Raw genomic sequence first — 13,957 nt, forward strand, 5'->3', positions numbered from 1 at the left:
AAAAATGTATTTTGCACTAATTAATCTTTAAATTGCTTAATAATGTAAAAACAAACGTTGGACTTTCTTCCATTTTCTCTGGTGACAGAAAGCGAAAATTTGCGCCCATCCCCCTTCCCTTTGGCGGCCGACGCCAGTTAAGAAGTGGAAATCTTTGAAGGCAACCTTTTCATCGTTTGCATACTTCTGACGGCAACCGCCAGAGTTTTTTCCCTTTTTGTTGGCACCGACCTCCAAAAAAAATTTCCAGCAGCGGCCGCCAATCGGAAGGCGGAAGCTACTGTAGGTAGAGGCAAAAACATTCTGCCCGTATAAATATTTTGGGAGGCGGATGGCAATTCTTTGCACCTCCAAAAAGAGTTCGTGTTTCGGCATAATCCTACTTTGCTGCCAGAAGGGATTATTAACGCTGATGCGTTATATCACCATAAAAAATAATGTTTGATCAAAAAGCGCAATATAAAGGAAATTTTCGAAAAAGTGCGCTCCGTCGGAAAAATTGACGTAGTCAAGGATTGGCATGGATAGGAAGCAACCCACCATGTTTATTAAACTTGCCCCCAATTTACTAAACCCCTCCACAAAAACGGTCCGCATACATGCAGAATAATTCCTAACATTATAACCCAGAAGTACCCAGAAGCAGGCAATTCTCCTTAATACGCTGTTTTTCTTACCAATCAGTATGTTAATACAACATAAAATGACTGTTGTTACTTGATAAAAGTAAATAAAATAACTTACTTTTTACTTACTTAGTAAAGTATAGCATTTCAATGATAAAAATTTACATTTACTTGTTATGGTAACTAATTTTTCTTTCAAATAGTTTTTATTTAAGTTGCCTATATTAATTTTTGTTACTTTTACGTATAAAAGTAATTTCATATTACGATGCTGTATTCACTTACTTTTTAAAGTAAATATGACTTTTTTAAAACCTTATATTTACGTAAGTTCACTTTCAAAAATAATTTACTTTTACATGTAAAAAGTAAATTACATTTCAATACAAACTATTTGTATAAGTATAAATCTAAATTACTTTTATTGTTTTTTATTTTTTTAAGTTATGCTCTGATACACTTTTTAATTTGAAATTATGAAATTTGGGGAATTTTATTTTTTTAGTGGTGAACCACCTTAAAGTTGAATTACTCCGCTTGCTTTTTGAATTTCGTATTAATTTTTTTAAATAAATAAACTGGAACCTAGACTGAATCGAACCATATTAAGCAACAAGTATATTCATTATAAAAATATTGTTAATTTTTAAATTTAAAAAGTAAAGTTTTCGTTCGGAATTAGGAACACGTGTTCCTAATTCCGAACGTACATATTAAATCCCAAAAAATGGCATTTAATTTAAAAAAGTAAAAAATTTTTGCTAGCGTGAACCTCTAGCTTAGAGTTAGGTAAAAAGATTTTTAAAAATTAAAATTACTTTTATCTTAATGTAAGGGTATCCCATTGTGTTGGTGCAGAATGTGCATTATCTATTTATTACATCCTGTCTTCCATTATTTGTTTGTAATCAGTTAAAAAAAAAAACCTTCACAGTCACTGCCTGCTTCTCTCAGTTAACCAGAAGAAATCTCAGTTATTAGTATCAGGTTGGTTAAGATAAACAAGACGTTTAGAAATTCAATAAAAAGGTTAAAAGCTTTTATAAGTTTTTAAGTTAATATCGTTAAAATACTATTGTTAAATGTTGTTGTTAATTACTTGCACGTAAAAACGCTAACTTTTGCAAAAAAAAGTGCATTCCAAAATCTGTTCGGAATTTGGGAAACGTTTTAATTATGCAGAAAAGTGTTGTTTTTAAGATATCTTACGAAGTGTTGCTAATTTTTGACAATTTTTTTTTCAGGTAAATAATCACCAACAAATTCTTCATTGAACAGTACGCAATTTAAATTGTCTTTTTTTTTTTTTAAGTCGGTTTTATTTTTGTTGTTTTTTCAGGGTTTTAAAAAGTCTTTTGCTTTGTAATTAAAAAATTTAATGATATAAATTTATATTTTGAAAATATTTTTTCATATTCTCATTACCCTAGTCTTCCAATTTATTAACCAGTTTTCCATTTAAAAATCCCACAAAAAGAAAAGATACAACAAAAAGTGAATTAAAGCTGTTCGGAATTAGGGACTGTTTGGAATTAGGGAAATCTACGGTATGCCTTCAAATTAAATTTTGAATTGTTTTTACCCATAGCAACCTTAAAAGAGTGACACTAAAGGGCGAGTTTCGCAAAAAAAATGAATAAATAAAACAATGTTTCTAAGGAGGCGGTGCAAAAGTTGGCGAATCCTTAAAAAGTAACCAAAGAGCAAATAGTTTCAGTTTTCTGGTGGTATTAGTACATTATAACTCAATTTATTAGTTCCTTGCAAATGTTTTTTTTTTTTTAGGGTTTTTTGTCAGTTTTTTTAAATTTGACTCACGGTGTGACGTAAGATACAAATTATTACGATTTAATCTTACAATTAATTCCGTTAGCTAGAATATGATCCCAAATTTTACAAATCAAATAAAGACGTTTTTTATGAAAAATACGTTCGATTTTCGGAATATCAAAATTACCCTCGTTCGCGATTAAACAGACGCAAATTCGTTTAATCGCAATCATAAGTCTCTCTAATTCCTACCCAAAATAACATTTTGCATTAAAAAAATTCGCAAGTTTGATGTTAAATGATATTAGCTAATTGTCAATTTTCTGAAAAGTGCTAGTGTAATTGTGGTCAATTAGCCAAAGTTTTCATTTTGTTAAAAAAAATATAACTAGCCCCAGGTTGTTAATAAAATTAGGAAGTAGTTAACTCATTTGGTATAAAGTAGTTGATTACTTTTGATAACAAAGAACAAAAAACCTCTTCATCAATATCAAAAACAGTTGATTACTTTGGAAAAGTTCTTATCTAAACCGCAGGAAAAGGTACAAAGTTCGCAAGATGATAATGTATTCCAATTTTTTTAGTTACGATACTTTTATTTTAAGTGCCATTATACATAGAGATATTTTGCTTAAATCAAACATTATGTTAGAAACTGCATTTAGTTCGAAAGAATTTTTCATTAAAACCATTCATTTTAAACGTTTTCCAAAATTAATTTTGATCTGTTGTTAAAAAAGAAGTTAGGTTTGTCATTCCTTGAAATTTTTTTTCTAAACAATTAACATTTTCTTCTTGTTTGTCTCATTTAAATAAAAATGTAATATAACCTATTACATAATATTCTTTAGAAAAGTTATAAATATTTTTAGATTTTATGCTACCAGAGATTAATGTTTATCTGCTAAATTTAATTTCATTAACTTTTACATTTGCTACTTGGTCACAATTCCTTTGTTACAAGAGAGAGTAACTGTGTCAATTTTTTAGTTTCAGTTTTGATTGTCAGTTCTTAATGTAAATAATTTTTAATGAATTTAAGTTGTGTGCTGCTTATTTCTGATAAGCAGCACACAATAAGCAGCTCTCATTAGCATGATTGTAGTTCATGCTGATGAGAGCTATAACTCAATTAAACATAATAAATAAAATTCAAATTTCAGTCTTTAAATGATAAAGTATTAAAATAAGGAATACTCAACTTTTCTCTTTATTTGTTGCTTATATATTTGTTGCTCATCGCTTGTAAGTGGGCATGAAAAAAATTTCATGGAAAAGTGTAGAAAATTACTTGAAGAATATTAGATTAAGTTCAAAAAGAAATGTTTGAACATTTTTTACAAAAAAGTCAAAATACTCTATTAGCTAGTTTAACATTATATATTTTGTAAGAAAAGTTCTAAATAAACCTCAAAAAACATTTGGTTTTTTGTGATGTTGTCTAAAAGATTTTTATTCTAAATCTAAGAGGTTTTTTTCAATCCAACTGTTAATTAAACCCATTTGAACTACTATTCTTTTTAAGCTTAAAAATTAATCTGTAGAGAATCAGCAGATTTTTTAAAAAAGTGCTTTTACTATAATATAAGAGTGTCTTGAAAGAAATAAAGATTAATAAAATAAAAAAAAAAAAAGATTAAAAGTTAAGGAAACTCTCAGCCATTTTTCCTGTAACCTGAAAAAAAAAGTCTGACCCTGGGATTAAATGCTCATCAATAGCAGAATTGTAAAAAACTGAAAAATCTCAGGCTCCTAGGATTTCCAACCCAAACAAGTTTCCAACATATTTCTAACCAATTAAACAAATTCCTTTTTTTTCAGAAAAGAATCAGCAGTAGTTTTAAAGAATGTGCTTTTGCTACAAAATAAGAGAGCATTACAGTGTCGTTATGTTAGTAGTCAAAATTTTCTAAAAACTTGTTTTACACTTTTTTTACTTCATAAGAAAAGTTTTTTCAAAAGAAAGTTTAGTTTTATGATATTGTGTTCAAAAATGTTATTCTAAATCTAAGATGCCTAAACATGAATTAAATTCAATTAATCTGAAGAAAATCAGAAGATTTTTAAAAAGTTGCTTTTGCAATAAAATAAGAGTGTATTGCAGTAATGTTATGTTAGTACTAACACTAAAATGTTTTTCCTTGTGATTAGAGACTGCAATTCCACTATACATATTCATTCCCTGTATTAGCAGTATTTGGACTCAAATATTTATCTTTTTTTTTTATTAAGTTATATTTCAACCTAGACATAAATTTCAATTCAATCCATTTTTTTTTAGTGACTTTTTAAGAAGACAAAACAACATTTTAAAATTACTCTAACTAAATTTAATTTTATAAATAATATTTTTCTCTTAGGATTGATAATTATGATAAAACACCACCCACAATGGAAGACCATCTTTACAATGCAACATTTCTGTTAGTGTTAAGTAAAAAGATTGGGGAAGAGTGGTTAGATTTAGGGCGATTTTTATCTGTAGAAGACTCAGAGCTGGATGTTATCGACCATGAATACAAAAATGTTGGTGAAAAAGCATACAGAATGCTATGCTATTGGAGAAACCAGCAAAAGTTTCCCACTGTAGATGTCTTAGTGAGTGGGTTGTATCAGGCAGGAAGAGTTGATTTGATAACTATGATAGAAGAAAAGACAAGTATGACCGGAATGGTTTTTTTTCTAAAGTTATTTAAGTTTATAACCACACAGTTAGAAGCTGTATTGCAAATGTTTCTTGACACATCAGATTGATTTACTTTATCAGGAAAAATTGCTGACAATTCGTGTTACAAATTGAAACCTTTTTAAAATTGAATTTAAATGATTTTGAAATATTATACTTGCTTTAAACATCTGTTTTGCTTGAAACATTTTCTTTGCTATCATAGATAATGTTAATTTACGGATTTATTTAAATTAAAGTAACAATTTATAAGGGTTCTTTTGTAATAAATATGCTCATTAGATAAATCATTTGGGTATGAGAAAGAAACACTTAAGAAGCCTTCTCCTGATGTCATAGCAGGTAAATTTTTTAAATCAATATAAAGTTTTGTGTCAATATCCAACTTTTTAAAACTTGTTGCAACTGTTAGCACTCATATTCTTGCTTTTCTCTCATCAATTACAGAATTAATCTCACCTGTATTATTTTGCTGGCCTAAGATTTTGAAACAGCTTATGAGAAGATTTCACAACTGAATTTTTTTTTAAGTTTTAGATTTAGTGATTAAGTCATTTAGTTCTTGTAATTAAGCAAGTCTCTTCTCACTTTTTGGCTTCATTGAAAAAACAATTAAAGGTGATTTGTAAAAGTTATGTTATGTTTTGCTGAAGTGTTTGTTCCTGTAAATAGTTTAATGTTTCATGGAAAACAAATCTTGAACTGCCACGCTATAGTGCATTTTTAATTGCAAAATGAACTGATAAATACGTATTGTTTGGGGAAATCGAAGAATTCTAAATAATCTTAATCACCAACATAACCTAGCATTTCAGAGTTTCCTGATATTTACATCATTAATGCATCCTGTTAAGACTCACAAATTTTAAGTATCTATATGTTTTTGGGATCAAAATTAAATTTCTCTCTTTTTTCAATCTCATGACATTTTTTACTGTACTTAGCTATTCTTGAGTGTTAAAAACTCAATAATGAAGTCAGAAATGACAGATTTTATGTACAACCTGGTTTTCTTAAGCTTGTATTGTTCAATTTAAAAATCAAATTTAGTTTCATCATCATGCAATATTTATCTCAACATTGATCTGGAACAGTACATATTAGTTGTGACTTCATGTACCTGATACAGTCTTGCTGGTAGAATCCTTTTTGTTAAATAAACCTCTGACATCATCCAATTGTTGATAGGTAATTGTTACATTCAGTTAAATATATGGGTTTTTTTATTATTTGCTTTAAAAATGCAGAAATGTAATATTTATTGTAAATACACATTACAAATAATATGGGTTTGATGAAAGGATAGGAACATGGAAAAGCCACTTGTTTGTTAAAAAGTTGTCTTTCAGGAGTAATTTAGCCTTAGACAGTTAAAAGTTTAGCTGTATAGAAGTAATTTTAGGAAATGTCAGTTTTATAGGAAGTTAAATAAATTTCAAGTTTTTTTTCAGCAGGTAAATTTGCTAATTGTAATTAAAATAGTTCAGCTTTTTTTAGAGAAAATGAATATATTTCTTCATTTTACTATAATTATTTATCAATATTAAAAGTTGTTCTTTACATAAAACACAGTTTACACTTAAATAAAGTTATATTAAAGATTGGTAAGTGTTTTCTTTCATTATTTATAAATATACATTTTAGATAACTCATTTGAATATGATGCAAAAAGACCCAAGAAACTCTCTTCTGAAACCAAAACTGGTAAGTTTTTTAAGTTGTATTTTTTTCAATTTTTAAATCTAAGAAAATTTGATTGAGTTACAAAAGTTTATATAATAATCACTTAAACAAAAATCCAAATAAAAATCATTTTGAATTGAAGAACATTTGTAAGTTTATTTGCAATATATTTAAATTTTTTCCTAACCCAAGTACGTGGTGAAATGACATAACACATGACAAATTGGAAAATATTGTATCAAAAAAGTGTCTAATTGATCTTTGTTTTTCTCATTAATCATCAAATGATAAATTTTGTTTATCAAAGTATGCTGTATTCCAGTAAGGTCCAACTTTACAGGATAAAAATCTTTTTCAAAATTCTTTTTAATTTTTAATATTATTTCTTGGTTTTTCTTCAGAACTCTAAAAGAATTGGTCTACAGAATCTAATTCTTTAAGACCATAGGTTTTTTGGATCGGTATTTGTTAGGTAATTTTGATCTGTTGTAAATAATTTCTTCAAAATGATATCACTACCCCATTCACCATAAATTTCATTCTTTAGTTGTTTTCTTTAAATAACCAAAAATCTTTCCCAGTACTTGGGAACTCCTAACACCTGTGAATCATCTGCAATGTATAATCATATCCAAGAGTTCATGGTTCATAATATCTTAAATGATTGTACCTATTAACAGTTTAAGATTTTTTGAATTGACTATTTACCAAAAAAAATGTATTTTTTGGAACTGCAAATGCAATATTTATGTTGGGTCATACCAAACGAAATCATCAAAAAAAAGAGTTTTTGATATCCTGGCTTGGTTGAGTTATTGATGATTCAGCATTTTGGTGACATAGAGGATGAGTCAACAAACCAACTTTAATATCTTGAGAATGGTTAGAGGTATCTTCATAAAATTTCATTCTATTTTAACATTGGTTGGTAACAAAAAGTACCCAATCAGCATTGAATGACAAAGTTTAAATAAGTTTTTTAAGTTTTTAAGATGTGCTGCATGCCCATCCAAATTGTACTTCACTCTTAATAAATCAGGTAGATTGTCTTTAATGTATCTAATTATATTATCTTGAATTTGTAGAGAAAAAGGTTTTCGTCTGAAAAATATTTCCCTTTAAAATAAAGGACATTTGGGTAAAATGAGCAATAACTTCTGCTTCATTGATATTGTTGAACCTCATCCGGACAATATATCAATAATTCTCATCAATATTGGGCATTCTTTCTGCTTCAAGTTTTTTTTACAGTTTTTCATGTGTTTAAGCTGTATATAAGCTGTATATAATGAGCTTGAGTGATAAAAATACAATTGTTGCTTGGTCAGTACTGTTGTGCAATATTTTGGTACTCACTAAATAGATAGACTTTAATAGGTGCTGTTGCATGGTATAATAGTATTGGTTGTAGTGCACCACTTTAGTATCAGACTGAATTTTAAAATGCAATTTTTACTTCATTAGGATTGAGTAGCCTTTTTTAAAGATGATGATTCTTCTGAATACTTACAATACCTGTTATCATTTGTGAAAACTCATTGCTTAGATAAAAGTCAATTACTAAATGTACTGTTTTTGGCTAAACAGAGTTTCCAAGTTTTATTGCTGTTGATGATGTTAGTTGCACTTTATTATAATAAGGGTTATAGATAGATACATTGACCTGTCTAAATCTTTTTTGACCTGGGATTACTCATGTTTTTCTTGTATCAGTTTTGTCATATCAAAACATATCATATCAAAATCTTTAAATTGCCTGAATAACAAATAAAAAGAAATACTTGCATTTATCTCACTAATAACTATCAATACCTAAAAAAATAACATTACATGACCACTGCTAATATTCTGTCAAAATACCTGCTGTAGAATTATTCTTGCTTATTGAACCATATTCCTCTTTTAAAGCTGCTCACTACAATATTTCTTCTTGCTTCTAACATGTCTTGCACCTTTCTCACATCTTCACACCTTTAAATTGAATTAAACTTGCTTTCTTGAAAGTCAAGTTTTTTGGGATTTTGAATGCAGAGAGTTTTTCCAGTTTTGATGTATCTCCATATTCAATATATTATTTATTTAATAGGTATAATAAAAAAAGCCAAAAGTAAATTACCCATAACTATTAATGTTATTTAAGGAAAAAAGACAGAAGTAAAATGCAGTTATTTTTTTAAAAGCATATTTTGTTTTTTTTTACTATTGAAAAGGATATCTAGTTGTCAATTAACAAAACATGAAGAAATTCATATTTAAAACTTGTTTAGATGACATTTTTAGGTGATTCATGTTAAAAATTATGTATTAAAAGTTCCACTTGTAATTTTCAATAGAACATTTTGATCAACAGTTAATAAGAAAAAGCAAGTACAAAGTTATCTTTTGATTAGTCACAAAATAGAATAAAAGCATACAAGTTGGGTCATTTTTGCTCCATATATCCATAGCTTTTAGTGAATATTTTAAAAAAACATTGGATTTGCAAAGGATATCAACTGTATGCATAGTAGGCCGGATCATAAAAATTAATTTTTTTTAGAATTTGTGAAAAGTGGCGTGATATAGTGTTGTTTAATATTTACAAAAAAAATATTTCTAAAGAATTGATTATACTTTGCATTTTTAAGTTTTAAGGTTTTATATGCTAAGTATATTTACTTTAGTACATGCATTAACTGAAACATGCATTTAACCCTAATACTAGATATAATCCCAAGGTTATGAAATTGAACCAAACCTATACCTACCTAAATTAACCCTAATGATATGATTAACTCCAAAGCTATTACAACTTTATATTATTATATTATTATTATTATATTATTCTATTTTTATATGATTGTTTATTAATTTCTGCTTTTATCAACTGATTGCAGAATTTATCCGTCTCATCTTGTATTTTTAGAAATTAACTGAAATTCTGATATGTTATAAAATTGTAAAACAATAATGATTTCAAGATCTAAAGCTTCAAAGAATCGTCATATACTTTTTGGAGAAGGTCGTGAATTACCCAATTTTTGCTTGCCAACCCACAAGCAAGTAGGCAAAGCATACTTGTCTGAGAAGAATTATGAAACTGAACCACTACGGTCTGTTTGTAAGAGACTAGCAGAGAAACTTTCTCAGATATGTATTAAAGCATCAGTTCCTACTATAAGTCTTCGAGGCATAGAATTACAGCTGGAGAAGTACATAGGCAATGTTCAGAAAGTGATTCAATCAAAGTCTGCAACAGTCAAACAAGATGAAATAGAAAAAGATCTTGACACATTGTTTGACATTTGTTCGTGTAAATGCAAAGAACTTTCGTCTTGTTGCTGTCCAATGGTTCTGAAGGTGCCAGCAATTGAGCAAGACTTCCTAACTGATCAACGCACTATACGTGTTGGCAGAATAGCTGGAATCGACAAGAAGGAATCCGCACGTGCTGAGAGGCGTTTAAAACGAAAATCTGTTTCATTATCAAAGGAAGAGACTGCAGTTAAGTGTGCCAGAATCGTTGAAGCATCTGATAATGAATCAGGTAATGAAACAGACAACAATTCTGACACCGAAACTTATTCCCCTTCCGTATCAGATGTCGATACCGAAGTCACATCTACTCGTCTGAAAAACCGTTGTTTAAAAAATATTGCTCTACAAGCAGATGGTTTTGGCATATCAGATAGAGCAGTTGCCGCGACTGTATCAGCAACTCTGGTTGATTTTGGTATAGAACATATGGGGCCAGTGGATCGGAATAAAATTTGCAGAGAACGAAAACTACTGAGAACATCCTGTAAAAATGCTGATTGTAGAATTACTGGATTGTATTTTGATGGAAGGAAAGATCAGACTTTAAAACCTGAGGGGGATAGGCAAACTGTGATTTCTGAGGAACATATTTCCATTTTATCAGAGCCAAATTCAAAGTATGTTGATCATTGTACGCCAACAAGTGGATCAGCCAAATCCATTGCAGATTCAATAATTGATACTGTTGACTGCACGAACCTTGTTTGTATTGGTTCTGATTCAACTAACGTTAATACTGGTTTAAACAATGGAGTTATACGCAGAATGGAAATTGAACTTGGTCGACCACTGCACTGGTCCATTTGTCTTTTACATCTGAACGAGCTTCCTTTGCGACATCTTTTTCACTCCTTAGATGGTGCAACAACTGGACCCCATTCATTTAATGGACCAATTGGCAAGTCTATTTCAATGTCTGTTAAGAAACCCATAGTCAGCTTTGCCATACTTGTTGGTGAACCTATTATATGCAATAAGCAGTTGTTAAGCAGTGATCAACTGTACTTTTTCGAAATTGTTAATGCGGTGAAGACAGGTGTTGTACCAGATAGATTTAATTCTAGAACACCTGGGCAACTAAACCATGCAAGGTGGTTGACACTAGCAAACCGTGTTCTACGCCTCTATATATCTACTGAAGATCCATCAAATGAACTAATACTTTTGCCTAAATTTATTGTGAATTCATATGCGGTTGTTTGGCTTGACATTAAGAAACATTCAAACTGCTGGAATGCTGCTCCACACTATTATAAAATGATAGAAACATCACGATTTCTTCCTGTGCGTTATCGAATAATTGTTCAGCAAGTTTTGAAGCGCAATAGCTACCCGGCTCATATCGAGAGCATTATTCTGGCTATGCTCAAAGACAACCGTCAAGTGATCCGTAAGCTTGCGTTGAAGAGAATTCTTCGTGCTCGTGAAGATGACATACCAAATCGAAAATTTCAACTCCCTGAGATACGATTTCAAGCGACTAGTTATGAAGAACTGATTGACTGGCAAACACAGCCCCGCTTGGAACCTGTTCTGACAAAACATATTCCAACTGTACAAATATTGGCATGGCTTTCGTCAGTTGAAGACATAGTTATTGACATTGAGCCATTTCCATGTCACAATCAAAGTGTTGAACGTGTGATTAAAATTGTGACTGAATCAGCATCTAAAGTTTATGGTCATGAAAATCGTGATGGCTATATTCGCGTTCAACTGGAGCGCCGCAAGTTGATGCCTCACTTTGACACAAAATCTGAATTTAAGAACATTTAAGTATAGTTTCTAATCAACGTTTGCTAATGATATATTGTTTTGACTGTTCAAATAATTTGAATTTTATTATAAATTCAATCAATAAATTATGTAACAAATGAGCGTTTTTAAGTTAATTTATTTGAAAACTTCAAAGGTAAAAATACAAAGTATATCAAAGTAGTAGCGAAAAACGGTTTGCAGCATTGCATTCAGCGTATTTGAGAGCCAATTACTGGAAATTCCCGAAGAAATTTTCCAAATTTTTTTAAGTTATGATCCGGCCTAATGCATAGCCTTTAGAAGGTTATTTTTGAATCTCTTGAGCAAAAGTGTGCAGGGGAAGCAAATTTTAGGAAATTTACCTTATGATAGGTGATCTATTGCAATTACATCAGTATCTGCTGTTAATATGCAATATGCTATTACCTCAGTATACAATATGCATTATGCTATTACATTAAGTAAGTTATATTAGCAATAAGGGTATGCAATGTTTAAAGGTTACCCACAAAGTTTTCTTATCAGGTGCTTGAACATATACAGAAGCTACATGCTGAGTGGCAGAGGCTTAAAAAGAATATCAGTAGAAATTGTGCTTAATTATCATCTAACAGTACTGATAATTATCATCCAATAGTACTGATAATTAGATATGAAACGTCAAAGTTGCTGTGGCTCATTCTTCTGTCACTAAAATGCTGAATCAGCAAAATTGCCAACATCTTAATAGCCAATGCATATTTTTATTACAATTTTAGCGACCATTTGTTTTTATAACCTACAAACAATGTAAAGATCAATTGATTTTGAGATGCAAGGGTGTCATAGTCTGGATGTTTCGACATTGATTTGATTCAGTTCTATTAAAGCAAACTTTAAAAATCCAAATTTTTCAGTTTGTTCTCTTAAGTATGGAGCACCTTGATTTTGCATCAGAAAAATCTTGCTGACATTTTAACTTTTACAAATTACTGGCATATACTTTGTTGTCTGAAGAGACGATAATAAAATCAAAATTAGTAAAATAACTGAACAGTAATAGAGTGTTTGCTTAGCTGTAATAGAATTGTCTGTGTATATACATATGTAATAAAATCTAATATCGTACAAAACATGAAAATAAAATAATGAAATAATAAGATAATTAAAGATAATAAGCTGATAAAGATAATTCTATTACAGTTAGGCAAAATTTAGCATAAGTTTAAATTATTAGCACTATTATAGTTTGTGGGACTACATCTTCCAAAATCAAGCTTGTGATTGCTTTTTGCTGAGAGTGAGCTCAGCAATATGTGGTTTCCCAACTGAGGCATTACGTTTTGGGCCATATTTTTGGTTTAAGGAGATGTTTTCATATTTTATCAAAAGAAGTGTAAATGTTTCACAAAGTTTGATGTTACTTCTAAACTGTCAGTTATGGAAGTGGTTTTGTAACAAAGTTTGTTTTATTAACTTTGATTCAAACCCATAATTATCTAAATGACCATCTTAATAAAAAAATAAAAAAATAAAAAAATAAAGATAAAAGTTCTCAATAAAAAAAACGCTGGAAATATTTAAAAAAAAAAAACAATACCCGTAAAAAAAAAAAGGAAGAAAACAGTTTGAAATGAGATTCAAATGATCCACTTTATTTGTCATGAAATTAACAGCAGAGTATGTGGTTAAGTAAGAGTGCTTAAGTGCAGATATAAATATCACATTATTTTAGGAAATGCAATACTTTAAATTTTTTGGTTTAACAACTCTGTTAAAATGTCATGATATATTCTTATAGCTATGCAACCTGAAAACAGCTGTAAAACAGTCCATAATACTTTTCTTCAAAAATACTTTTCATTATTATTGTTATTGTTATTATTATTATTATTATTATTATTATTATTATTATTATTATTATTATTATTATTATTATTATTATTATTATTATTATTACTATTATTATTATTGTTATTATTATTATTATTATTATTGTTATTATTATCGTTATTATTATTGTTATTATTATCGTTATTATTATTATTATTATTATTTTTATTGTTATTGTTATTATTATTATTATTATTATTATTATTATTATTATTATTATTATTATTATTATTATTATTATTATTATTATTATTTTTATTATTAT

At 29.0% G+C, this 13,957-nt stretch overlaps 3 protein-coding genes and 1 long non-coding RNA gene across 5 annotated transcripts in view; 3 read left to right on the forward strand and 1 right to left on the reverse strand.

Moving 5' to 3' along the window:
- The window catches only part of LOC149894891 (uncharacterized), a 116,464-nt gene that overhangs the window by 19,793 nt on the left and 82,714 nt on the right, over window positions 1-13,957 (reverse strand). The window lies entirely within an intron of this gene.
- LOC149894894 (uncharacterized) overlaps window positions 2,611-13,957 on the forward strand; it is a 315,082-nt gene continuing 303,735 nt past the window's right edge. Inside the window, exon 1 of the mRNA XM_090076705.1 lies at window positions 2,611-2,938. The gene's annotated coding sequence lies outside the window, so the exon portion shown is untranslated. The remainder of the gene's footprint in view (window positions 2,939-13,957) is intronic.
- On the forward strand, window positions 4,202-8,543 carry LOC149894895 (receptor-interacting serine/threonine-protein kinase 1-like). Of its 2 annotated transcripts, XR_016449218.1 has the most exons (5): window positions 4,202-4,287; window positions 4,757-5,055; window positions 5,365-5,424; window positions 6,133-6,270; window positions 6,727-8,543. XR_016449218.1 is itself a non-coding variant. In XM_090076706.1 (4 exons), exons 1-4 carry the CDS (start codon window positions 4,244-4,246, stop codon window positions 6,840-6,842), a joined length of 519 nt encoding a protein of 172 aa, XP_089932832.1. In that variant the 5' UTR covers window positions 4,202-4,243; the 3' UTR covers window positions 6,843-8,543. The 2 variants fall into 2 exon arrangements, 1 of the variants encoding a protein (XP_089932832.1); XM_090076706.1 differs by lacking the exon at window positions 6,133-6,270.
- On the forward strand, window positions 10,380-12,097 carry LOC149894896 (uncharacterized). Its single transcript, XM_090067128.1, has one exon. The coding sequence runs from the start codon at window positions 10,489-10,491 to the stop codon at window positions 11,836-11,838; it is 1,350 nt and encodes a 449-aa protein (XP_089923254.1). The 5' UTR covers window positions 10,380-10,488; the 3' UTR covers window positions 11,839-12,097.

Source organism: Hydra viridissima, unplaced genomic scaffold, assembly GCF_058129835.1.
Source record: "Hydra viridissima isolate aposymbiotic clone 2 unplaced genomic scaffold, HvirCarnegie_v1 scaffold_1, whole genome shotgun sequence".
Taxonomy (NCBI): Eukaryota; Metazoa; Cnidaria; class Hydrozoa; order Anthoathecata; family Hydridae; genus Hydra; species Hydra viridissima.